We start from the raw sequence: 26,396 nt of genomic DNA on the forward strand, positions 1-26,396 counted from the left end.
AAAACTCTGTATTGTAAATCTCTAATTTATATGTCCCTATATTAATACATAAATTTAATGCACTCACTATTAAAATCCCAATAGGACTCTTTATGGAACGTGACAATCTGCTTCTAAAAGTCACATGGATGAATAAACGAGCATATGTTTGCACAAAATGAACAAAGAAAAGAGACTGGCAATACCAAAAAAATAAGATACAGTATAAGGTAGCAGCGTGGACCTGGTGCTGTTATAGACAAACAGGTCAAGAGAGAGCCCAGAAAAAGGCCCATGGGAATGTGATATATAATACAGGTAGCTTCACAAACCAAAGAGAAAAAGTGTATGTACACAAATGGTGTTAGGATAATTATATCCCCCCCAAATATCTTCATATCTTCACATAAATACCAGACTGCTTAAATACCTAAACAAAAATTTTAATAACTTTAAATTTATCAGAGGACAACATAAGAGAATATCTTTTTTAATCTTGGGTATGAAAAGGTTTCTAAACACAAAACAAGAAACAAAAACCATAAAGGAAAAGATGGATAAATTTGACCAATAAACAATAACAACAAACTTCTTTATAACCAGAGACTGGAAGAAAATATTTTTGACATATAATGGATAAAGAATAATATCCATGATACAGAACACCTAAACATAAATTTAAAAAACAAATAGCACAATATATAAATGGGCATAAAATATTCACAAATAATTCAAGAAAAATCCAAAGGCCAAGAAACATTTGAAAACATACTCAACCCTGCTAGTAATCAGAGATGGAAATTAAGGCAAATTTTCTTTTACTATAAATTTATGTACAGAAGAGTTTAAAAAACACATCTATAGTTTAAATAATAACTGTAAAGCAAACCCTATGTAACCACAATCCAAGAAACAGAGCACTGCCAGTATATTAAAAGCCTCCCATGTGTCCTTCCTCAATCATATCCACTTTGTGTCACTAGCACTCATCACTTTTGTGATAATTATTCCTTTGATTTTCCTCATAATTCTAGTACAGTCACGTGCCACATAACAATGTTTTGGTCAACAACAGACCACATATGTGATGGTGGTCCCATAAGATTAGTACCATATAGCCTAGGTGTGTAGTAGGCTATACTATCTAGGTTTGTGATGTTTGCACAACGAAACTGCCGAACAACACATTTCTCAGAACGTATCCATGTTGTAAAGCAATGCATGACTGTATATGCTTTCTAGTCTACATATTCACGCAATTCTTTAAGGCAATGGTTGTTTCTTGAAGTATGATTCCTGGACCAGAAGCATCAGCACCACCTGGGAACTTGCTAGAACTACAAACTAGCAGGCTCCACTGCATTCCTACTGAATCAGAAACTCTAAGGGTGGGGCCCAGCAGTCTGTTTTAACAAGCCCTCCAGGTGATTCTGATGCACAGTCAAGTTTGAAAACCACTGGTCTAAGGTAACCGTCTAGGAGTGGTATTGCTGGTTGTAGGACATCCTATTATTTTCCAGTGGTTCTTCCAATTTACACTCCCACCATTAGTAGAAGAGTTTCCACTGCTCCAGATCCTCACCAATGCTTGATATTGTCAGATGTTTCATTTATGCCAATTTAGTCTGTATAAAATGGTCTCTCGTGGTTTAACTTCTATCCCCTACCTGTTAATGAGGTTAATGATCTTTTTTGTATGTTTATTGGTCATTTAAATTTCTTATCAAATGCCTGCTCAGGTTTTTTGTTCTTTTTTCTATTTGGTGCTCTGTCTTTGTCTTAGTGATTCATAGTTCTTTATGCATATTTTTCATACCAGTTGTCCATTCATTATACCTTGTGGTAGGTAACCTCTAAAATGGCCCCCAATGATCCTCACCTCCTGGTATCCATACCCTTGTACAATCTCCTCCCCTTGAGTGTGGGCTGGACTTACTGACTTGCTTCTACCAAACAAAATATGGCAGAGTGATGGGATGTTACTTCTAAGATTAAGTCATAAAAAGACTGTGGCTTCCATCTTGAGAAGTCTCTCTCACTCTCTTCTGAATCTTTCACTCATGGAAAGCCAGCTGCCATGCTGTGAGGGGACTCTATGAAGAGGCCTATGAGAGTGAATTTGAAAGTGGATCTTCTGAGGCCTGCCACATCCACATGAGGGAGCAGTGAAGTAGATCCTCACTTAGCCCAGCCTTGGGATAACTGCAGACCTGGCTGATACCTTGACTGCAGCCTCATGAGGGACTCTGAGCCAGAACCACCTTACTAAGTTACTCTCGGATTCCTGACCCACAGAAGCTGTGAGATAAATGCTTGTTGTTTCCAGCTGCTAAGTTTTGGGATAATTTACTACATAGCAATAGATTACTAATACATGTGTACTGTAAACATCTTCTCCTGTGCTTTGTCTTTTCAGCCTCTTGGAGGGGGGGGTGGTCTTAATAAAAAGAAGTTGAACAAATAAAAGTTTCTATTTTTCATGTAGTAAAATTTATTCATTTCTTATGGTGTTTTCAGTCTTGTTTAAGAAATCCTTCCCTGCCTTGAGCTCATGTAATTATGCTCCCTTTTTAAAAAAGCTTTCTCAGTTTGTCTTTTTGTATTTAATCTTTAATCTCCTAGGAACTGATTTTTATGCAGAGTAAGAGTCTGGGAGTCCAACTTCATTTATTTAATACCATAAGCAATTGTTCCAGCAAGTGCATCCTTTCCCAACTAATTTGCCATGCAGCATATGTGCATCCACCTAACCCCATATAACCATATAAAATTCATTAGCAACTTCTACCTATTTAGTATCACCTGTCATTTTGTTATTCATCTTCTCTTTTCTTGATATAGGCCCCTCAGATACCCCTGAGGCTGGGCCTCAAAATCCATCCCTGTGGGACCCTCAAAGTCACCCCCCCCCCTCAAGGGCATAGTAACTGCTCTTGACATCATTCAGCAGCAGATCCTCCCCTCCCTTTCTAACAGGGCTGTAATCCAATTGGCATTCTTAAAGATCTATTTAAAGGAAACCCTGTCTACTTCTAGGCTTCTTCCTGCTAAAAGAAATTAACAAAAACTAATTAAACAAAATGTGAAGAAAAAATTCATATAACCAGAAAAATTTTAAATATAAAAATCAGATAATTATTATTAGAGTGGTAAGTTTATTGGTAGTCCTGGCATTCATCTGATATTGGAAGCAGTCTATTAAAAATCCTAGATATCACTACAAGTGAATTTGAATGGGTGGGAGCCATGTCTCATATTCACCAAGGTAATAACTAGAGCCCAGTAATGCCTAGCATATAACAAGTATTCAAACTTGTTGAGTGAAAAAATGGTTTAAAGAAGTCTTCCTGTCTTATGGTTCTTTAAGAACATCTTGACAATTCTCGCCTCTTCTTACTTCCATAGAAATTGTTGAATCAAGTTGTCAAGTTTCACAGAAAAACCTACAGGGATTTGGATTTCAATAAATCTACTGATCAATTTGAGAAAAACTGACATTTTTACCATACTCAGTCTTCCAATCCATCCTTAGTATACGGTATGTAACTTCATTTATTTAGGTCTTCTTTTATGTCTCTAAATGCAGTTTAATTGCCCTTCTTCATAAAAGTCTTATACATTTTAAATATTTAAAACTCAGTTTATCCCATTCACCTTACTGATAGAACCTAAACTGCATCCACAGTTGATAGAAGGGAGCTCAGGAAATGTACTGTATTTCATCATATGAAAAATGTTAAAGTATAAAAAAATGTGAAAATTGAGATGCATTTTATAATCAATAGCATATCTTATTGAAGAAATACAAAAATAAATAATGGCAAATCTTAGAATCAATGACATCTTAGTTTTTCCTAATTTTTACCCCCTTGATGATGATTTTCAATAAAAATGAATTATGGACAGAAAAGATGCTCTTTTTATTTCAATCCTTTGAAATTTGTTGAAACTTGTTTTATGACCTAGTATACAGTCAATTCCACGCCAGCCCCCACCCCCCAAATATCCACATATGCTTGAAAAGGATGTGTAGTCTGCCAATACTGGGTATAATGGGTTCTATACATCCACTGGGAAGTTTGTTCATTGTGTTGTTCAAATATTTTATAACCTAACTATCCTGTCTGCTTCTTATATCAATTACTGAGAGAGATGTTTAAAAATATCCCATTTAGATTGTGGATTTGTCCACTTCTTGTAGTTTCTGATTTCTGCTATACATATTCTAAGGCTATATTTCAGGCTATACTATATTACTACAGTTATTAAATCTTCCCAGCCAATTGATCACTTTACATTTTGAAGGAATTCTCCTGACTGCCAATAATGCTTTCTGCCTTAATGTCTACTTTGCCTGATTATTAATATAACTGTACCATATTCTCTTTGTTAGAATATGCATGCTATACCTTTTACTTTTACTTTTGATCTTCCCTATGCTTAGGTTCCAGATGTGTTTCTTATAAATCCCATGACTAATTTTTTTTAATTCAGTCTAACAATCTTTGGATTTTAAATGAAGCATTTAATCCATTTTGTATTTAATGTAGTTGGTGATATGTTTAGATTTAAATCCACCCCTCTTGGGCCGGCCCCGTGGCTTAGCAGTTAAGTGAGCGCGCTCCGCTGCTGGTGGCCCGGGTTCGGATCCCGGGCGCGCACCGACGCACTGCTTCTCCGGCCATGCTGGGGCCGCGTCCCACATACAGCAACTGGAAGGACGTGCAGCTATGACATACAACTATCTACTGGGGCTTTGGGGGAAGAATAAATAAATAAATAAAAATAAAATAAAATAAATCTACCCCTCTTATTTTGTGCTATTTGTCCTAATTGTTCTTTCTTTCCTTTCTTGCTTTCTTTAGTATCATTTTTTATTATTCCATTTTTCTCCTCTCTTAGTTTAGAAGTTATAAGTCTAGTTTCTACATTTTTAGTAGTTACCCTAGAAATTCAAACATGTAATTATCAAAGTCAAGTCAATTAATACCTTTTACCTTTCTCACAGAAAATACAAGATCTCAGAATACCCCCTTCACTTATCATGTATTCTAATTAAGGCCTTACTAATATTTTATACAACCAATGTATATTTCAATGCATCCACATATTGCCGCTCTCTTTATTCTTCATTCCCTTTTGCACTTCAGACCCCTGTAGGGAATCTCTCCGTCTAAAGTGAATCCTCCATAATTTCCTTTAGAAAGGGCTGAAGGGGTTTGTTCAAGTAAATTTTTATTTTACTCTCATTCTTGAGGGGTATTTTTGCTAAGTATGGAATTTATAAGTATAAACCGGTAGCTATTTTGAGAATATATATGATTTTCTGTTGAGAAGTCAGCTGTCAGTCCATAGTTGCTCCTTTGAAAGAAATCTTTTTTTTCCTCTGGCTGCCTTTAAGACTTTTCTCTTTGTATCTGGGTTTATGCCATGTCACTATGATTTGTCTGGGTGTAGATTTGTTTATTTATACTGTGAGAAATTCATTGAGCTGCTTAAATCTATAAACAGGTCTCTCATCAGATCTAGAAAATTTTCAGCAAGAAATATCTTTTCAAATATTACTCCTGCATCATTCTTTCTTTCCTCTCTTTGTGGAGCTCTGATTAAATATGTTAGACCTCACTCTGTCTTCCATATCACTTAACCTCACTTCAATATTTTCCATCTTTTTGACTCTCAGTGCTGCATTCTGGAAAGTTCCTTCTGCCTTATCTTCCGGGTAGCTAATTCTTTCTTCAGCTATGTATAATCTGTTAAATCTTTCCTTTAGATGTATTCAGCATAGTTTCATTTCTGGAATTTCTATTTGCTTTTTTTACAAGTCTATTAAGTCACTTTTTATAGTCTCTTGTTCCTGCTCTTCAAATTTATCTTCAATTCTTTAAATATAACAAATAGCAACTGTTTGAAAACCACCTGATATTTGCAATATCCGAGAATTTTGTGCATCTATTTCTGCTCTCTACTGTTTTTTATTCACTGTGCCATTTGCAAGCATGTTATATTCTTCTTTTTAGAAAACTTACTTTGAGGTATATATACATAAGGAAAACAGTTATATGTCAATTATATCTTAATTAGAAAAAGAAAACTAGAGAAGAAAGAAATCTTAATTACATTGCTTGAAGAATTCTACCTACACATATCATGTAATTTTGCTTGCTTGTTTGTTTTTAACTAAGTCTGGTTACTTGTGACAGTGTACTATTCACTGCCCTTGAAAAATTATTGCTGGCAGTTCCCTGAGAATGAAAGGCCGTTCTCCACAGATGATTTGCTTTTCCTTCTGCCAGGCCTTGTGAGTACTACCAGTCTGAAACCAGGAACCATGATAAATGGCTTGAGGGTCCCTGGACAACCCAGGCAAGACAAACCTAAGCTGCCAATCAGTGTGAGGGTTACAACTGTGGTCACAACTTGAATGATTTATTTTTCTTAATTTCCTTTTTCTTCCCCTGCTCCATTCAAGCCTACAATTCCCCAGGTATGGGAGTGGGTAGACAGTTTAGTTGTGTTTCACCCTTAATCTAATAATAGAGTCCTTGGGGTACCATCTTAAAACGGAACTGTTCTCCTTTTTGACTCTCACTCTGGATGAACTCTAGGCCTTGACTTCTGTCCTCTTCACCTCACAAAGTCCATCAAAACCAAAGCCCAAATTTGTACAGACTGACAACTGCCCTTAGCACAAAAGCTACTTCATCCTCTACTTAATTCTTTGGATTCCTGCTTCTTCCTAGAATTTGGCCTGGCATCTCTCCACTATCTTTTCAACTCAATTCCTTTAAGATTTTTAAAAATAACTTTTCCAAGATTTTTAGTTGTTTTCATCAAAAGGGTTGGTCTGAATAATCCAGTCCACCATTACTGAAAACAGAAATCAATTCCCCCTTTTTATAACACTTATTTTGTAACACCCCCTAAAATGAAATTCAGCGATAACCTGCCTAAGTGCAATTTTAAAAGCCAATAATACTCTAATTGTACTTTCAATCATATGAAAGAAATAAATTTATAATAAAATAATATTTATTTCAAAATATGTAGGCAATTACTACAATAAACAACATAATGAGGGCATCAGATGATTGCATCTATATGTAGAACCACTGTGACTGTGGTCGTTACAATTGTAGACTGAGGGAAAGAGCAGTTGAGTCACCAATACTGTACAAGTGGCACTGCCATCAATTATGTGATTTTCTATTTATTTATTTTTATTTTATTTTATTTTATTTTCCCCCCAAAGCCCCAGTAGATAGTTGTATGTCATAGCTGCACATCCTTCTAGTTGCTGTATGTGGGACGCGGCCTCAGCATGGCCAGAGAAGCGGTGCGTGGGTGCGCGCGCCGGGATCCGAACCCGGGCCACCAGCAGCGGAGCGCGCACACTTAACCGCTAAGCCACGGGGCCGGCCCAATTATGTGATTTTCTGATGTGGCAAAGAACTCTTGATAAAGTTCTAATCGAAAACTTTAATATTCCTCCAATTTACATAATTGAATTTCTGAAACCTTCAGTGTATATTAAAACAACGCCTCATACATGAAGTTAGTTTCTAACCTCAGATCATTATGATCACTTTTTTCACCTACAACAAAGTCCAACAAGTCATTCTAAGTCATGTGGTTGTTTGAACAATTCTTATGTGCAGACTGTCCTGAACACTGTGGGATAGCTGACTTCCCTGGTCCTTGCTCATTTAATGCTAATAGTGCCCTCTTCCCCCATCTTTGTAACAACCAAAACACCTCCAAGTGTTTCAAAACTGCCCTGGGGGGAAGAACTACCCATACTCAGACCCACTGGCTGTAGAAGACATAGAGATGCACCATCAAGTTTCCCCTTCATGGAAGGAATTGCTGCTCAGCTGTGAATACAGTCAGTCAACAGCCTCCAAATGTCACCTCCTTCAAGGTCTACCTCAACTGCAGCCCACATCCAGTGACTGAGCAAGGAGGGGTAAAAAGGCCTAGGCATTTTGGCTCAATGTGGGACACTAATGTGCAATCCTCCCTCCAGAGCTCCACACTGACTGGCAAAGGTTTTACGAGGCCTGCATCAGAATTCAACTTCATACTCTGCCAAATCCTGCATCTTGCTCTTTCTTTTACAGGTGTTGATTCCTAATAAACATCTTGCACTGCAAAACAATGTCTCAGTATCTGCTTTTCAACCTCCAACAGTGTCCTGGTGCAACATCTTACCACCAAGTTTTTCTCTAAACATTTCTAAACATTTTTTGTTGTTTGACCTCTTCCCATCTTGAATGCACCTACAAACCCTTACCAATGTAATCATCCTGAAACACCGCTTTCATCGGTTTTTATTTTAAATCTCCACCTTCATCCCACTGCATACAATATAAAGTTAAAATTTTTTTCAGTCCATCACTATTTTCCACAATCCAGTCCCATCTAATTTAGCCAAATTTTATTTCATACAATTCACTCAACTATAATCAGATTGTTCTGTTCCTTAAACAAAACTACCATATGTATTTCCTACTCCAATCCTTGGCAAATTCTATTCCCACTGCCTATTACATCCTTTTTCCTTCCTTCTACCTGCCTAGGTTGAACACTAACTTCCATCAAGACCTCATTAGCCTATAATAACCTTCCACATCTGAACTCCTCCAGCATTTATTGTTCTCCATCATCCACTCTGGCACTTCATCACATACTGCCATGTGCATGCCCTGTCTCCTCAATTGAGAGTGTTATCTTTTTATTTTCTGGTGAGGAAGACTGGCCCTGAGCTAACATCTGTTGCCAATCTTCCTCTTTTTGTTTGAGGAAGATTGCCCCTGAGCTAACATCTGTACCAATCTTCCTCTATTTCTGTACGTGGGACACCACCACAGCATGGCTTGATGAGTGGTGTGTAGGTCCATGCCCGGGATCCAAGCCGGCAAACCCCAGGCCACTGAAAAGGAACGCATGAACTTCACTACACCACCAGGCTGGCCCGGAGAGTGTTATCTTATAGAAGGCTTTTTTTTTTTTGCCTCCAAATGAAATCTTAAGCACAATTCCAATATATTAGCTTGTGAAGTAGAACTACTTTGGTTGAAGCAGAATTTGCCTCCCTACCCCCCAGGAGCCAGAGCCTGTCTGAGTTTCTTCCTTGCCATTCCCTAGCCCTCAGAAAATCCTTGAGGTAACCTTACAGTACCTAATTTTTGAGTCCTAAAGGGGGAAAAAAAACACACTCCAGCTTTATAAGACTGAAGAACTTAGTGCTGTATAAATCAATATAATTCTGAAAACAAACAGGAAAGCTGTGGTTAAGAACAAAAATCTAGAGAAGCAAACTGCCATATTCCAGGTGAGTGATAACTATCTGGATTAAGAGTACCGAAAAAGGCGGCAGTCATTTAAGTAAGAGTAAGTACTACTGCTAAGCAGTGAGAAAATAAATATGAATTCCCACACAAGCCTCAACTTTAAGAGTCTAGAGCTGCACTGGGCCGGCCCCGTGGCTTAGCGGTTAAGTGTATGCGCTGTGCTGCTGGCAGCCCGGGTTCACATCCTGGGCGCACACTGATGCACCGCTTCTCCGGCCATGCTGAGTCCGTGTCCCACATACAGCAACTAGAAGGTTGTGCAGCTATGACATACAACTATCTACTGGGGCTTTGGGGGAAATAAATAAATAAATAAATAATTAAAAAAAAAAAAAAGAGTCTAGAGCTGCACTGATCAGGTAGCTACTAGCCACATGTGACTACTTAAATTTAAATTACAGTCATACATGGATTAACTACAGGGATATGTCCTGAGAAATGTGTCGTTAGGCGATTTCCTTGTTGTGTGAACATCATAAAGTGTACTTCCACAAACCTAGATGGTATAGCCTACTACACACCTAGGCTATATGGTACTAATCTTATGGGACCACCATCATATATGTGGTCCGTTGCTGACTGAAACGTTGTTATGTGGCATATAACTGTAATTAAAATTAAATAAAATTTAAAATCCAGTTCCTTACTCCTACTACGTGCAATAGCCACATGTGGACATATTGGACAGCACAGAACATTTTCATCATTGAAAGGCAATGGTCTAGAAGGAACAGACAGATACCAACAAAAACTATCATACAATATAGTAAGTAAAATGATACAGGTATACTTTGGGATGCTATAAAAGCACAAAGCAGAGGCACCTAACTAGGCCTTGGAAAGAAGTTAAAGAAGGCTTCCTACAACACATGAGCTAAGTTTGAAAGGTTTAGGCAGTGGGGACGGGGTGAAGGGGTAGAATCTATATTTCAGGTAACAGGAAATGCATGAGGAAAGACAAATCAGATTTGGAGAGTGCCTGAAAGAAAGTAACGGGATACCAACTGCTTCGCTGTACAGTATAAAAGTTAGATTGCAATGATAGGGTTGCTATTTTACATGAACAAAACAATAAATATTCAGTAAAATATCAATACAGAAAGAAGGAATTTTTTTAAAGAAGAAAATCAGAAACCAGACCTCTCCAAATTTAGCTTAAATTCATGGCAGGATAATGGCAGATACTTCATGAAGAAGTGATACTTCATGTTCTAGTCCCAATGTTTCCATGTTTGTGAGTCAAAATGAGAATGACTCATAAAAACTGTTAAACTGCCTTGGCAAGTTACATTTAACTCTGATCTGAGGACCTGCACCAAAAAGTTAAGAGGCCAACAATGCTGCCTGGACAAGTGATAAAATAACTTAATATTACCTATCGATTTTACTATTTGTCCCTAGTCCATTCACTGTCACATGTTCCTGAACAACTTGAACACCTTCAGTTCTCTCCTTAAAACACTATATCCCCAAGACTCACACTTAGCTGATAACCTTGAATCTCACTTAACAAAAAAAACAAAAACAAAAACAAAAGGCAGCAATTGGAAGAGAACATGTACAGACTCCCAGCATCAAATCTACCTACCTTCACCATTTGTATCCACATACTCTGCCTTACCACTTATTATCATAAACAATGTGTCCACGCTCCTATTGAGAGCCAATCCTTCCTCTTGTATACTAAATCCCTTTCCCTCTTTCCTCTTCAGAGGCAAATGCTGGAGACAATCGCTCCAGCAATTCTCTCTCTCTCTCCTGAAATCACTGATGTTTTACTCTCTAATGGTTCATTCTTATCATCATATGCCCTTATTTTTTTCATCATTAAAAAAAATTCCTTGACCCCACTTCCCTCACCCATTTTTCTGTTCCTCTTTAAGAAAAATGCCTCATTATCTTCACTCCCTCTCCTATTCCCCCTTAAAATCACTCAGAGTATCTCCCTCAACACTTCACCTCAATGCTCTACTCGTCTAGATCACCAATACCTCCACTTTAACTCCAATGATAAATTCTTAGTCTTCATCTTACCTGACCTAGCAGCTTTTACACAAGTGACCACTCTCTCTCTATTAATAAACTTTTTTCATTTGATTTCTCATCTCATGGTTGCTCCTTCTCAGGTTCCTCCTCTTTTCTCCAACCTTGGCTCTCTTTTTCCTATCTATAAATTCCTTTAATGACCACATCAGTCTCACAGCTTCAAATACCATCTAAATGTCCAAATTTAGGGTTGGCTAATTGCTATAATAAATACACCTAAAAGGTACAAGGACTCAAACACAATGTAAGCTTATTTCTTACTTAATAGTACTAGGGGGTTGAACAAGTTAGCAAGGTGGTCCTTATCCATGCAGTATTCAGGAACACAGGCTGATGGGCAGTCTACCATTTACATCACATGGCTTCCAACTTACCCTAATGAGCATCTCTGTTCCAGCCAGCCAGAGAGGAAAACAGAATGGAGGATGTTTGTATGGACTAGACCAGGAAATGACACACATCACTTGTGCTCATATTACATTTGCCAGAACTTAATCACATGACCACACCGAGCTACAAGGGAGAAATGTCTAGCTGCATATTCAAGAAGAAAATAAGACATAGATATGGTGAAGAGCCTATACCACTGGATATCACTCCCAAACTCCAGACTCATATCCCACTGCTTATTCAACATCATGAATATCTAACAGACGTTTCAAACCTAACATGCCCAAAACTGAATTCCTTAATCTGTGCCCTCCCCTTCCCCACTGACATCCCTTTCTTACACACCTCATATTCAATCTATCAACAAATCCTGCTGGCTCTACTTTCAAAACATCCAAAATCTGACCACTTCTCAATACCTCTACTGCTACCAATCTGGTCTAAGTCATTGACTAGATGACTGCAAGAGCCTCCTCCCCAGTCCCCTGAATCTACCCTTGCCCCTTTACAGTCTACTTTCTACATAGCAACCAGAGCAGTCCTGTTAAAACGTTACATCAGGTCATGTCACTCAACTTTGGCTGCTCAAACGGAATGGCTACCCATTTCACTTAAAGCAAAAGTCAAAGTCCTTACAATGGCCTTTGCATGCTCCCACTCTTACTGCAACACCTCTTAGATTTCATCTCCTACTACTCACCTCCCTTTTTCAAGCCACTCCAGCACCTTTGGCCTCCTTGCTGTTACTTGAATAGGCAAGGCACATTCCTGACTCAGAACCTTTGAACGTGGTTCTTCTGTTTGAAATGCTTTTCCCTGACCTCCTAAAATCTCTGCTCAAATGTCACCCTATTCAACTAAGGCCCTAACCTGATCTCCCTATATTAAATTGCAACCTACCCCCCAAACCTTATCCTGTTCTACTTTCATTTTTCCATATTACTTATTACCTTCAAACATATTATAATTTTCTTTTTGTGTGTCTGTCTCTCCCCATCTACCTCACCCCCCCATCCCCCCACCCCCCAACACACACACCTCCACCAGAATGTAAGCTAGATATGGGCAGAGATCTTTGTATTGTTTTGTTTTCAGATGGACTCCTAAGCACCTAGATTACTACTTGGCATACAGCAGACACTCAAATATTTATTGAATACATGAATACCTATTGTCGAATGAAATGATTCAATACAAAAGTCATCAATATAGTTTTGGATGGATGACAAGGCAAATGGTGGCCTATAGCTTTAAAAATGCCAAAACACAAGTCCTAATGCTTACTATTTTTCCTATAAAGCCATGAGACACAATCTTTCTACTATCATATTAAAAATTTTACCTCTTTCCTATAAAATGCTTACCCATAATGTCAACTTCATGTTTTTTTAAAATGAACAGTGATTTAAAGATAACTTTTCAGGAATGTAGTCAACATTCAAATAGTTCTACTAGGTCAGTCATCAGTCCCACGTTAAGAACTGCTAAAAGTTTTTAACAACTAGAGCCCTGTGCTAAGTACGTCAAGGGACATTCTAAGAAAAGTTCTATAAAGATTTCTGAAAGGAAAATTTTGAATATACTTATCTTTTGTCTCGAAAGAGCAGCAGAAAAATAACACTACTATAATTTTGTGAAGGCTTTTACATATTCATCATCTCATTTTATTCTCATACTACTCCTGTGATCCACTTATAAGTTCAGTGCATAGCACGAGGAGAAGAGGAGGCTCAAGAGCTGCCAGTGAAAAGCAAGCAGCATATGAATGGCTATGACACAGAACAGTTCTATGACTCTATGATTAAACTGTTCTCTCAAAGAGCCATCCATGATAACCAATAACCAAAAGTTTGCTTCATAAACACATATGCAAACTTAAATTAAGTGTCAAACTCAGCAGTAGAAAAATCATCTGCAATAAAGAGTTATCAAAAAGTTACACTGAACTAAATTCTCATGTATAATGAAACTTAACTTGAGATTGTGTAACTTACTGTTAATATGAGAAGATATGCAAGAAGACTATATGGGTGGAATATTTTAAATGTTAGAAGAATCATGTAAAAACTAAAAGGAAATTAACACTTTCAGTGGTTGTAGAATAGGAACATAAGGACTATAATGAATCGTAATCTCTTCCCTATCTGAAATTCTCTGACATTATTCCCACAGAAATATAGTAGTATAATATGTAAAAAAGCAATTTTTAGTTATTTACAATAAATAACAATACTACTTTACCTTTTTTAGTAAAAAAAGTTATAAAGGCAATGGTTGGTATCATAGAAAAGACAGGATGTTTTTATAATGAATGAGAATTAAATTACCTTCATACAAAATTACTAGAAATTATGCTAATAAGAACTCTTTAAAAACAATCATACCTACTTAAGACTCTTAAATTAATAATTGTTTTTTCCCTCTAAGCTACAGAGAAATTTCCAAGTACAAAGTATAAACTTTCAAACAGAGGAAAAAGGATTAGATCCAAGTTGACAATACAAAAAATACAGGTTCTAATAACTATTTACGTTACTGCTAGAGCTAGTAATCTCCTTTAATATTAAAAATATATCTATAAGCCTAAACAGAAATTTATTTTACAAAATGCTGCAATGTTGAAAATACAGTTTAAAAACCCGAGGCCGGGCCGGCTCTGTGGCTTAGCGGTTAAGTGCGCGCGCTCTGATGCTGGCGACCCGGGTTCGGATCCCGGGTGCGCCGCGAGGCACCACTTCTCTGTCCAACGCGAGGCCGAGTCCCACGTACAGCAACTAGAAGGATGTGAACCTATGACATACAACTATCTACGGGGCTTTGGGGGGAAAAAACTGAATAAATAAAATCTTTAAAAACCCGAGGCCAAGGGAGGAACAACCCCAAGCAGTATTTTAAACTGTTTCAAAATATTCAAAGGTAAGTGACTAATTCAAAGCACCCTTAAATTTTATTTAATTTAAGCTGTACTAAAAATAGAAAGTCGAATTTCTCTGGTGTTATTAACTTAAAGGTTATATATTTTAAAATGTGCAAGAAAAAATATAAAACAAGAGTAGAATATTTCTCAATTTAAACCCAAAGCATCCTTTACAATAAGGAGATACATACCTGTTTGTTTTTTTAAACACTTATTTTGGAAAAACAGTTAAAAACAGGCTGCCAAAATGTTGTTTCTCTCCCCCTGAAAGCGCAGTTTCAAAATTTGCAAGGCAGCCAAATACAATTGGAATAACACACCTTACAACATGAATGAAAGCCTGGACAGTATCTACCTTCCCAATTGTCACACGCCCCTGTACTGGCCGGGTATTCAAGACTTATGTTCTTTGAACACGTTTCCTGATTTTTTGTTTTTTAACTCTTAAGTGAAAATCATGACCAGAAATATCATTTTCTATTGTAGGAAATCTCCCCAGGCTAAGCAGTAAAAAGTTATCACCAGTCTAATTTAAAAGAAGGTGAAGGGGGGCCGGCCCAGTGGCGCAAGTGGTTAAGTGTGCGCGCTCCACTGCGGCGGCCCGGGGTTCACTGGTTCGGATCCCGGACGCACACCGACGCACCACTTGTCAGGCCATGCTGTGGTGGCGTCCCATATAAAGCAGAGGAAGATGGGCATGGATGTTAGCTCAGGGCCAGTCTTCCTCAGAAAAAAGAGGAGGATTGGCATGAATGTTAGCTCAGGGCTGATCATATATATATATATAAATCAATCAATCAATCAATCAAGGTGAAGGGTATGGACCCCAATGAAAAAGGTAGAAATATGACCAACAACTACCATATGCTTATCCTTGGTAAACACATAATGATTTAATGATGCCTCTAAGATTAATAAAGGTACTAATTCTGCAACATCACAGAACATGACACAGGCTTCAAATGGAAGAACTCTTATAATGAAGATGGAGAATAACATAGCTATTATTATAAACTAGTTATCGTCCACATTTTGGTGAATAAACATCTTAATATATTCACTTTCCCCCATAAATATCTTAATTACAGTTAATATGTTTGCAATATGGTAAAAAGGATATTACTGATTTTTTGGTGCAACCTATTAGGATATGTCCTTCATTTCCTATAAAGAAATTAATTTTGGAAAAAACATGTTTTCTTTATCTGCCACTTTTCATGAACCTTGCCACCAAATAATTCAAGATAGGGGTGTATTAACTAAATACTGCAGTGAGTCTTAGCCTTTTTTGGGTAGAAGACACTTTTGAGAAGTGGAAGAAAATTATGGACCTTCTCCTCCCATTAGTATAGTTAACACAAGGAAGTTCAAAAATCAAATTTTAAAGTTCTAAAAATCCTATGATCTGGATCTACCTAACTTTAAGACTTAACTATAAAACTACAGTAATCAGGACAGTGTGGTACTGGCCTAAGAAGAGACATACAGATCAATAAAACAGAGTATAAAACTCACATACATAATCAATTGATTTCAATCAAGGTGTCAGGTAATTCAACAGAAAAAGGTTAGTCTCTTCAACAAATGTGAAACAGCTGGACATTCATATGAAAAACAATGAATAAAACTTAACCCCTATCTCACAATATATACAAAAATTAACTCCACATGGATCATAAACCTAAATGTAAAAGCTAAAACTATAAAACTTCTAGAAGAATACATGAGAGAAAATTTTATGACCTTAAGTTAGGCAAAGGGTTACTGGATAGGATAAAAAAAGCATGAGGGCCGGCCCCGTGGCTTAGCGGTTAAGTGCGCGCGCTCCGCTGCTGGCGGCCCGGGTTCGGATCCCGGGCGCGCACCAACGCACCGTTTCTCCGGCCATGCTGAGGCCGCGTCCCACATACAGCAACTAGAAGGATGTGCAGCTATGACATACGACTATCTACTGGGGCTTTGGGGGGAAAATAAATAAATAAAATCTTTAAAAAAAGCATGAAACATAAAAGAAAAATTGATAAATTGGACTCCAACAAAAATAAGACTTCTATTCTTCAAAAGAGACTTATGAAAATGAAAAGACAAGCCACAGACTGGGAGGCATGTGCAAAACATATATCTAATATAAAAAACATATCATAAAGGATATTATATATATTTGTAACATATATATAGCACTCTTACACTCCTTAAGAAGATAAATACTGAATAAACAGATTTAAACAGATACTTCACCAAAGAAAATGTATAGATAGTAAATAAGCAGATAAACAGATGTCCAACATCATTAGTTATTAGGAAAATGCAAATTAAAAACCACAATGAGCTTCTACTACATACCTACTAGAATGGCTAAAACTAAGAAGACTGACAATACCAAGTGCCAACAAGGATACACAGTAACTGGAACTCTCATACATTGTAGGTGGCAACACAAACCCTAAACCAACCCTAACTTTACAGTGGCAGAAAAGTTTGGCAGTTTCTTGTAAAGTTAAATATATACTTACGATACAACCTATCAATCCCACTTCTAGGTCCTCACCCAAGAGAAATGAAAACCAATGTCCACACAAAAACCTACAACCCACAAAAGTTTAAAAGTTTATTTATAACTGTTGAAAACTAGAAACAACCCTACTATCCATCAACTGGTAAATGTATAAATTGTGATACATTCATACAATACAATACTACTAAGCAATAAACAGAAACTAATTACTGATACATGCAACAACATGGGTGACTCTCAAAAACACCAAACTAAATGAAAGAAGCCAAATACATACTGTAAGATTTCATTTATGTGACTTTCCGGAAAGGCAAAACTAGAGATCAGACCAGTGTTTGTGAGGAACTGAGGGTGCAGGGAGGGGACTGAATACAAAAAGGAACTAGGGAACTTTTGGGGATGACGGTAACGTTCTATATTTTGATTGCGGCAGCAGTTACAGGACTATATACACTTGCCAAAACTCATCAAACTGTACATTTAAAATGGTACATTATAGGGGATGATCCGGTGGTGCAGTGGTTAAGTTTGTGCGATCCGCTTCGGCAGCCCAGAGTTCGCAGGTTCGGATCCTGGGCACGGATCTACGCACCGCTTATCAAGCTATGCTGTGGCAGCGTCCCACATATAAAGTAGAGGAAGATGGGCACAGATGTTAGCCCAGGGCCAATCTTCCTCAGCAAAAGGAGAAGGATTGGCAACAGATGTTAGCTCAGTCTTCCTTACCAAATAAAAAAAAAGGACGTTATAGTATGTGTAAATTATATCCCAATATACCTGATGTTTTTAAAAAAGCAATTATGAATTGTCTATAGACCTCTAAACCACACCTTAACTTCAGAACCTCAAACATGATATAGTTAGTCTCCCTTAGACCAGCAGTCTGAAAATTTTGGCCCATGAACTAAATCTGGCCCACCATCTGTTTTTGTACAGCTCACAAGGTAAGAATGGTTTTTACATTTTTAAATGGTTGAAAAAAACCAAAAGAAGAGTACTTTATGACACATGAAAATGAAAGGAAATTCAAATTTCAGTGTCCATGAGTAAGTTTTATGGGAACATAGTCACGCTCATTTGTTTACATATTGTCTATTAGCTGCTTTTGTGCTACAATGCCATTGTTGAATCTGTGACAGAGATACAGTAGTTAGCCCACAATGCCTAAAATATTTACCATTTGACCCTTTATAGAAAAAGTTTGCTGACCCTTGCCTTAGACACAAGCTGTTGAAATTTTTTACACAGATTATTACACTTGGGAAGATTCATGCCAGCACAAATCTCTCTTCCATACCCAACAGCTCTAAAAATGTTTCCAGCCATAAAACCCTTTTTTCAAGGAAACCAACATGTAAAGCAGATAAATGAATAACTTCAATAGTCAAAGTGTAGGAAGACTAAACAGAGCATTGACATAACCTCTGAAAAAGGTCTTGAAACTTCCAAAACAGTGTTTTTCAAACTGCCTGTTGCAATCAATTGGGTTGTCTATCTAGTAAACTGATTTATGACTAGCACGAAAAAAGAGAATTGAATAGTATAGAAAATCAGAGTGCATCATATCTAATAGGGTTTCATTCACTAAATTACCTGAGTACATATGTGCCAGGTACTGTTACAGAAGGTGAGGACAAAAAAATGTACAAAACTGACAAAAATTGCTTCACGTATGTATGTACGGGGGCAATTTAAAATTTTTATTTCTTATAGTGGTAAAGTGTTTTTAAAAAATTGTCCTAGAGCTCTAGAGTAATTTGAAAACAACTATCCTATGGTACATTGGTCCCAAAAGTGCTGTCAATAACTGCAGCTACATTACAAGAAAGAAAATGATGTTTCATTTGATGTTACAGAGCTTCCAGCAGGTATAAAGTTAATTGAGTTCAGAGCAATTTTTATATTCTGTATCGAGGGCATTCCCAGGGCCCAGAAAGGAATGCAATGTTACTGAGCATCAATTTCTCTCTATATGCATAGTCTTGATAGGGGAAGGAACAAGAATAACAGTTTTTTAAGCCCAAGAGAAAACATGGAAACCAAAATAATCTTAGAGGGTAGAGGGGAGAAAAAAATAATTGCTTAATGTTAGGGTAGAGGCGGTATTAAGAGTTTCTTCTGACTACCATGCTAATTATATATTACAGTAAATTAGGTTGGCAGCCAAAAGAAACTGAAAAGTAAAAACTACCTCCCAGAACATGTCAATGCCTCCACCAAATATTTAAAGGAGGAACGGAACAAATGAGGCTATATTTTTGGTTCTTATATTAACATTAAGTTATCCATAACATTATGACTATGCAAGCACTGTTTAACCTTAGAAAACAGAAAAGCTCCTAAACAGGCTCACCTATTGTTTTTTTTTTTTTTGGTGAGGAAGATCAGCCCTGAGCTAACATCCATGGCAATCCTCCTCTTTTTGCTGAGGAAGACCAGCCCTGAGCTAACATCTATTGCCAATCCTCCTCCTTTTTTTCCCTTTTTCTCCCCAAAGCCCCAGTTGATAGTTGTATGTCAGAGCTGCACATCCTTCTAGTTGCTGTATGTGGGACGCGGCCTCAGCATGGCCAGACAAGCGGTGTGTCAGTGTGCACCCGGAATCTGAACCCAGGCCGCCAGTAGCGGAGCGTGCTCACTCAACCTCCAAGCCATGGGGCCGGCCCCCCAGGCTCACCTATTTTGAATTCAGAAGTTCCATAACTATTGCTGATTCTGACTACAGAATAACCAATGCAAATGAAATAGAGAAAGACAACGAGTACAGGACTTAAGACCATTCAAATTCTGGGGAAGACAAAATCCAGTACGAGTTACTGACAATGGAGGCACATTTTAATGACAATTTGAGGCAGAAACATAGGAAGCATAGGAACATACTGGATTTCCTAAAACAAGGGGATTATGACACAAAATGTTCAGTAAGTACTCAGCTAAATTAATATCAAGGTGTCAAAGAAAACAAAATGCACTTTTGCAATTCTAAAGAAGAAAACAACTTTATGACTGGAAAAAGGAAAAATACTTAGTTGCCTCATTCTGCAACAAGGTAAACATCAGGTCTCAGAAAACAATGTACCCTGCTCCTTCTCTCTTCCCCACCACTCACAGAACATAGGTTTCCAGCTGTTATAACAGATCAGCTTCCTGCTCATCCTTATCAAGAAAGCAAGGGACAGGGAACTGAGAAAAGTCACACTTCTCTAGCCTGTTATCCTAATATAATTTTTCTGGCCTATTATCCAAATACGACTAAATCAAGTTTGCTCTCAGGTTTATAACATTCAAGGATTCAAGCATGCAGTATCAACATTCCTTTCTTATCTGTTTACTGACAATCGATTCCTTTAATAGCCAGAATATATAAGTGACTGATATCAGATAATTTTCTAAACAAAAGAAGAGGTGAGTGAACGCCTAAAGGAAGGAGTTGATTAAATTAGGAGAAAGAGTTCAGAAAGGCAACACTAGAAATACCAAACAGCTGTTTTATAGTTTGGCTAATAGGCATGTTTTGTCCGCCTTCGAATAAATCTAGACAAGTATTAACAGCAATAGCCAGAACTGCACAAGCACATACCTTAGTGGGACTACCACTTTTTAGGAGCATGATGTAATCCAACCTGGTTTGGCATGGCTCATAAAGATGTGTTTTAATACAGTGGACCTCATTATAAAGGAAATTCCATCCCAGAATAGTGCTTAGTCAACGCATTATTATAATTGCACAGCTTAACTAAGATTGGTGATAAGAGATCTTGAAAATAATACAATTTTAATTGTAATGCAATTATAAGAAGCTCCCTTCTACAGAAACACAGCACAAGAAGAATAGTTAATAAATATCACACACTGGTATAATACATATTTTTTAAATAAATGTATTTATTATACCATATGGTCATATTATCCCATATTAACCACATGGTCATAGAAAGAAAATAACATCAGGGAAATATAAATGGTCAGAACTAAATGTTTAATGCCAAAAGTATAAGCACATTCGTTTGATAAATATTTGATAAGCTCCTGTCAGTTACCAGAATATTTTATTTTGAACGTCTACAAAGTAATACTTAGAAATACAGGACATGAAATTTGGTCACTTTCCAACATAATTTTAAAAACTAAAATCTACATTATATGCTCAAGACATTTGATAACAGTAAAAAAAAAAAATCAGAAACAACCTAATATTCAAAGAATATTAGTTAAAAAATCACAGTATAATGATATGTAAAATGTTTTGCTATATTGTTAAATTAAAAAATATTACAAAATCACATAGATTGTATTATACAAGCATAAAAAAGAGTATATGGAAATACATTAAAATGTTTATAGTAATTTTATCATAGTGGCAAGATTACAGAGGATTTTTTTACTTTTTGTACGTACAGCTCTCTAATTTTTCAATAATGAATGTGCTTTCCCTCTTAATTAGAAATTTTTAGTGCAGTGAAATTTCCCTCTGAGAAACTTTTTTTTAAAAACCTGTATTTTATTGTCAGGTAAGGTAATTCTTTAGAATAAAACATGTCAATTTACTCAAGCAGAATTTTTCATTTCTTTCCATGTGCTTGGCAATTATATCTCTTTAAGCGCATATAAGGAAGACAGTTCAATTAAAAGACCACAGTATATTTCAGTTTCCCTTGAATTAACAATACCAATTTAAAATTTAAAATTATTTCTTGGAGGAATTTATTCTACCATCCATAACAATGATATCTATATTCAAAAGAGATCCATTTTTAATCATTTATTATTACTCCCTTCCCCCAGTCAAATACATTTATTATCAACTCCTATAAGAAAATATAAAGGGAAAACTACTATTCACCACTAAACATTAAAACCTGGGTGGAGGAGGCAGTGGGAAACACAAATTAAAATTAGTTAAGAGTATTCTTATAGTTTCAGGAGATACCAATATACTTTCCAATTATGGCAATTTAAAATAAGTTCATCTAGCCTAGAGGTTCTCAGCATAGATACCAGAGAACTGCCCAGGAAGTGTGCCAAATACAGAACCTCATGGTCCTAGCTCTCACCTACTGAGTCAGAATCTTCAGAGGGTAGAGCTCAAACAATCTGGGCCTTTCAAATAAGGCAGCGGAGACTGTACTTAAGAAAAGCCTTCTCTGTATCATTGCAAACTGTTCTAATAACTCTGGAACAAAGTTCTCAATGTAAACAATGCTATAATCAGAGAAACAAAGAATTCAACAAAACCACACATGTACTACAGAGCAAAGTAAGACTAGAGGCACCTGTGCCTCGTAAGACAAAGGCATATCCGATTCATGGAAAAAATAGACAGCAGATGTGACCCCCTAGTATTTATCCATTAAAAACAATGTATCCTAAAAATAAATTTCCATGTCAACGGTACAAAACTGTTTATAAATAAGAAGGAATGTGGAGGTGTGGGGAAGACAAGAGGAAGCTTCAGCAAGTTAACTACCAAAAGCCAGGAAACAAGGCCAAATGAATGGTAACGGGGCAAGAAAAACAGAATAAACTAAGAAATGGAAGAAGGAAAGAACTCTATCCTTAGAATTTAAGAAGTTGGGGAAAATGAACAGATGTTCAAGGAAACTGATTTGAGGAGAAGTGCAAACTGGAAATTAAGTAGAAAGTGGTGTGATTTTGTTAAGAAAGAAGAAAAAACATGAGAAATTTAGATTAGATCAAACTATGGTACGGGACACATCCTGCGCATAGGTGGACAAAAACAAACATTACTGTGAACAAACTGATACTGAGTAGAGCAAGCATATCGGATGGATTTCCGAAGTAAAGATGATGAAGCAGGAAAAAGAGAATTGCATGGTCAGAACAAGGCGTTATGAGAACTGGGAAAATATCAGTTAAGTAGTAGGAAGGAAAGAGAACTTTGAGCAAAGTCAATGGAATAAGTCATATTATCAAGTCAATAATTACAAAGCACAATTATTATGCCATATATTCTCACTATCTGTAAAGTATAATAATGTGTATTATTTTATGTGATAAAATAAAAAATACTAAATGTAATAAATTTTATGTAATAACGAAATGTAAATAATTTGACAAGGTGATAAGAGGCTAAAGAATGCAAAAACAGGCTAAGAGAAGCCAAGACTAAAGAGGAAAAAGCGAAGAAAAAATTGGGACAAAAAGGAGGACGACAGAAAGAAATCAATCAAACCTATTAAAAATGGGTAGGAATAAACATAGAGGTGTGAATGCACAACAGAAGAGTAACCAAAAAGTGCCAGAAGTACAAGTGAAACCTGATGGAATCTTGACAGCTTCAGGATTCAGAAAGTAAGTAGCTCCAAAGCGTCCAGATGGATTTGTGAAGATAACAGATAACAATGTTAGGGACTGGTGGAATGATGTAGAGGGCCTCAAGAGGACTAGCATAAGAGAAGTGCAAAAATGGTCTTAAGGAGACCTGAGGTTAGAAGGCAGGCAGGTCCGATAACTGGCAAATGAGTGGGGCGCCAGATGGGAATGGGATGTGGGTTACCAGCCAGCGACAGAGCACTGACAAACATTAGGAACCGGGGCCTGAGGCTGGGATAGAAAAGAGAGTGCAAACAGTGGGATTTAGGGCTGAAAAGGTAAAGACTAAATCAAAACCATCCGCTGGTTAAAAGACGTGAAGAGAAATCCCCCAAACCAGCAGAAAAGTGGAAGGGAGGGCAGCGGCCTGAAAAGGGGGACAGTCAGGGAGAGTAGAGAGGGAATGATGCGCCCCATCACCTCCATGACCATGTAATAATTACACACAACAGTAAGTCGGCCTGGGGTCCCGGTCCTGGCGACTAACCTACATCTTCCGCCTGGATGATGATGCCGTCGCCGCCGCCGCCACAGTCACCCTCCCCCACTCCCGACCCCCCACCCAAAATAACGAAAACATCTAAGCGATGCGAGGCTGGCTACCTTCAGCCAGCCGTGACCTTCTCGGACCAACCCTGAGTCTCGCCCCCTACTGATAGCCTCCTGCTCAACCACCGCTGCCCGAATCCCCCAATCTGGGGTGCAGGCCAGGGAAACCCCCCCGGGCCATTGTGTGTGTTTACGTAGCGAGGAGCTGCATGATGGAGAGGGACAAGGGGAGATGCCCCTCTCCCACCCCGCACAGCCTAAAGGAGAAGGAGGCTGAAGGCACCAGAGCCGCCACCGCCACCTCTTTCCCCAAAATAAACACCAGCCAACCGAGCCCGGAGACGGGAGGGGTGCAGGGCGCGCCGGCACTCACCTCCTCGGGAATGGCGGGGTCCGCAGCCGAAGAGGCCGCGGCGCCGGCGCCGGCCTCCGGCTCCATGTCCCCGTTGAACAGAGCCTGGCCCTGCTCCGCGCCGCCGCCGCCGCCGCCGCCGCTCAGCGCCGCCATCTTATAACCGAGAGCCGGGGCCGGAGCGACCGCTGCTGGGCGGGGAGGGGGAAGGGAGGCGGAGGGCGGGGGGAGGCGGAGGTGGAGGGCGGGGGGCGGCGGGGAGGGACAGCCCGGGCAGCGCTGGCGGCGGGAGAGCGCCCGGGCTACCTCAGGAACCAGCCCGCGGCCCCAGGCGCAGACGAGCCTGAGAGGATTGGGGGAAGGACGCTAGGCGGGGGGCGGGGGAAGGGGGCGGAGACGACTAGAAGTCGCCGCGGCAACGGCGTCACCCGCGTGTCACGGTCGTGACGTCACCTGGTGTGCGTGACGTAATCGTAGGAGCGCCCTCGCGCCGTCGCCAGGAGAGGGTTCCTTCCCCTCCTGCCCACTCGCGTGCTCACTAGTTTCCCCCGCTCCACTGCGCTCCGCTGTTTCCATGGCTCCGATGTCCTACTTTATTCTTTTCTGCTCCGTCCTAAGCCTGTTCTGTAATGCGGGATTTACTAGAAGAGCAGGGGGGATGTTCCAGGAGAAGTTGAAATCCTAGAGGGAGGAAGACAGGGAAGCACATACCACTTGTGTTATTTCCATTACAAGGAACGAATCTGTCGTAAAAATAAGACCTGAAACCCCCGAGGCTGAAACATCCAAGCAGAAATTGATAGAAATATATTTAGGGACAGCTAAATTATCAGAGTGATGCTTGTATCCTTTTCGTTAAAGGATTTGGCCTGTTAACATGGGTCTAAATGGAAGTCTAAAAGCTTTTTTTTCCCATCGTTGAGGAATAAAATGTTTTCTTTTAGTGTATTTTTCGTTTTCCAGATTCATTCATTTAACAAATAACAAGTGAGCACTTTCTATGTGCTAGGGCCTAGACAAGGCACAGAGCATTCTAGGCGTCTGAATCATTTTTATTTTCAAGAAAAATTATTGAAAATAAATAACTTTTGTGCCTTTCATAAACAGAATATTCCAAGGCATTCTCTGTGCAAAACATGCTTGAAAAGAAGTAAGACAGGAGAGCTAAATTCTCTTTGGAAGGCCCCATTACAGAATGGAATTAAAGAAACCCACTTCATTATTAAAAATACATTTATTTAAAAGGAAAGGGGAGTATTTGGGGAAAAACAATTAAGGAAGGGAGAAATAGGAGTGAGAAACATAGTGGAAGTTACTGTGGGCTCCTGGTGGTGTGCAGTTAATCACCAAAGTAACCTAAACATCAAGTCATGAGAAACTTTGAATGGACTCTCCATTTTTGTACTTCTCGTGAAGGGAGAAGTCACCAGTGACCTCCTTATCGTATTCACGATAATTCAAGAGGTAGAAAGCTGCCCTACTGACTTCTGAAGCAGATGTCTGCATACTGATAGAGTCACGGTGAGCCCGGGAGCTGATCTTTATTCCCAAGGTAAGGAGTTGTGTAAGGCTGCTTAATTAATCAGAATACTAATATTCCTCTGATTGAAAAATATGAAATATGACCTGTGGAGGGAGCACTTTATGCTTTGTTAGCTTCATTGTACTTTCTCTTCCAAATACAAAAGTCTCCTTGAGGAACTAAATTTAAATCAAAAGGTGGCTTGGCAAAAGTAGAGTACATGAAGATTATCATAAGGAATAATGTCATCAAGCTATACTAGTCTGAAGCGCCCTTCTTTACTATAAGGACATGCTTCTTTTTTTTTTTTTTAATAATTTTATTTATTTATTTATTTTTCCCCAAAGCCCCAGCAGATAGTTGTATGTCGTAGTTGCACATCCTTCTAGTTGCTGTATGTGGGACGTGGCCTCAGCATGGCCGGAGAAGCGGTGCGTCGG

At 38.4% G+C, this 26,396-nt stretch overlaps 1 protein-coding gene across 6 annotated transcripts in view; it reads right to left on the bottom strand.

The window, feature by feature from the left end:
- BRAF (B-Raf proto-oncogene, serine/threonine kinase) overlaps window positions 1-24,763 on the bottom strand; it is a 142,311-nt gene extending 117,548 nt beyond the window's left edge. For 3 of the 6 annotated variants that reach the window (XM_087431761.1, XM_087431762.1, XM_087431767.1), the window contains exon 1: window positions 24,456-24,763. In XM_087431761.1, the coding sequence (XP_087287887.1) occupies window positions 24,456-24,590 (135 nt within the window). In that variant the 5' untranslated portion in view covers window positions 24,591-24,763. The remainder of the gene's footprint in view (window positions 1-24,455) is intronic. The other 3 variants (XR_015552411.1, XM_087431760.1, XM_014787688.2) reach the window with 3 other exon arrangements.
- Window positions 24,764-26,396: the final 1,633 nt, after the last annotated feature.

The sequence above is a fragment of the Ceratotherium simum genome, chromosome 1 (assembly GCF_057802395.1).
Source record: "Ceratotherium simum simum isolate JZ-2026a chromosome 1, ASM5780239v1, whole genome shotgun sequence".
Classification (NCBI taxonomy): Eukaryota; Metazoa; Chordata; class Mammalia; order Perissodactyla; family Rhinocerotidae; genus Ceratotherium; species Ceratotherium simum.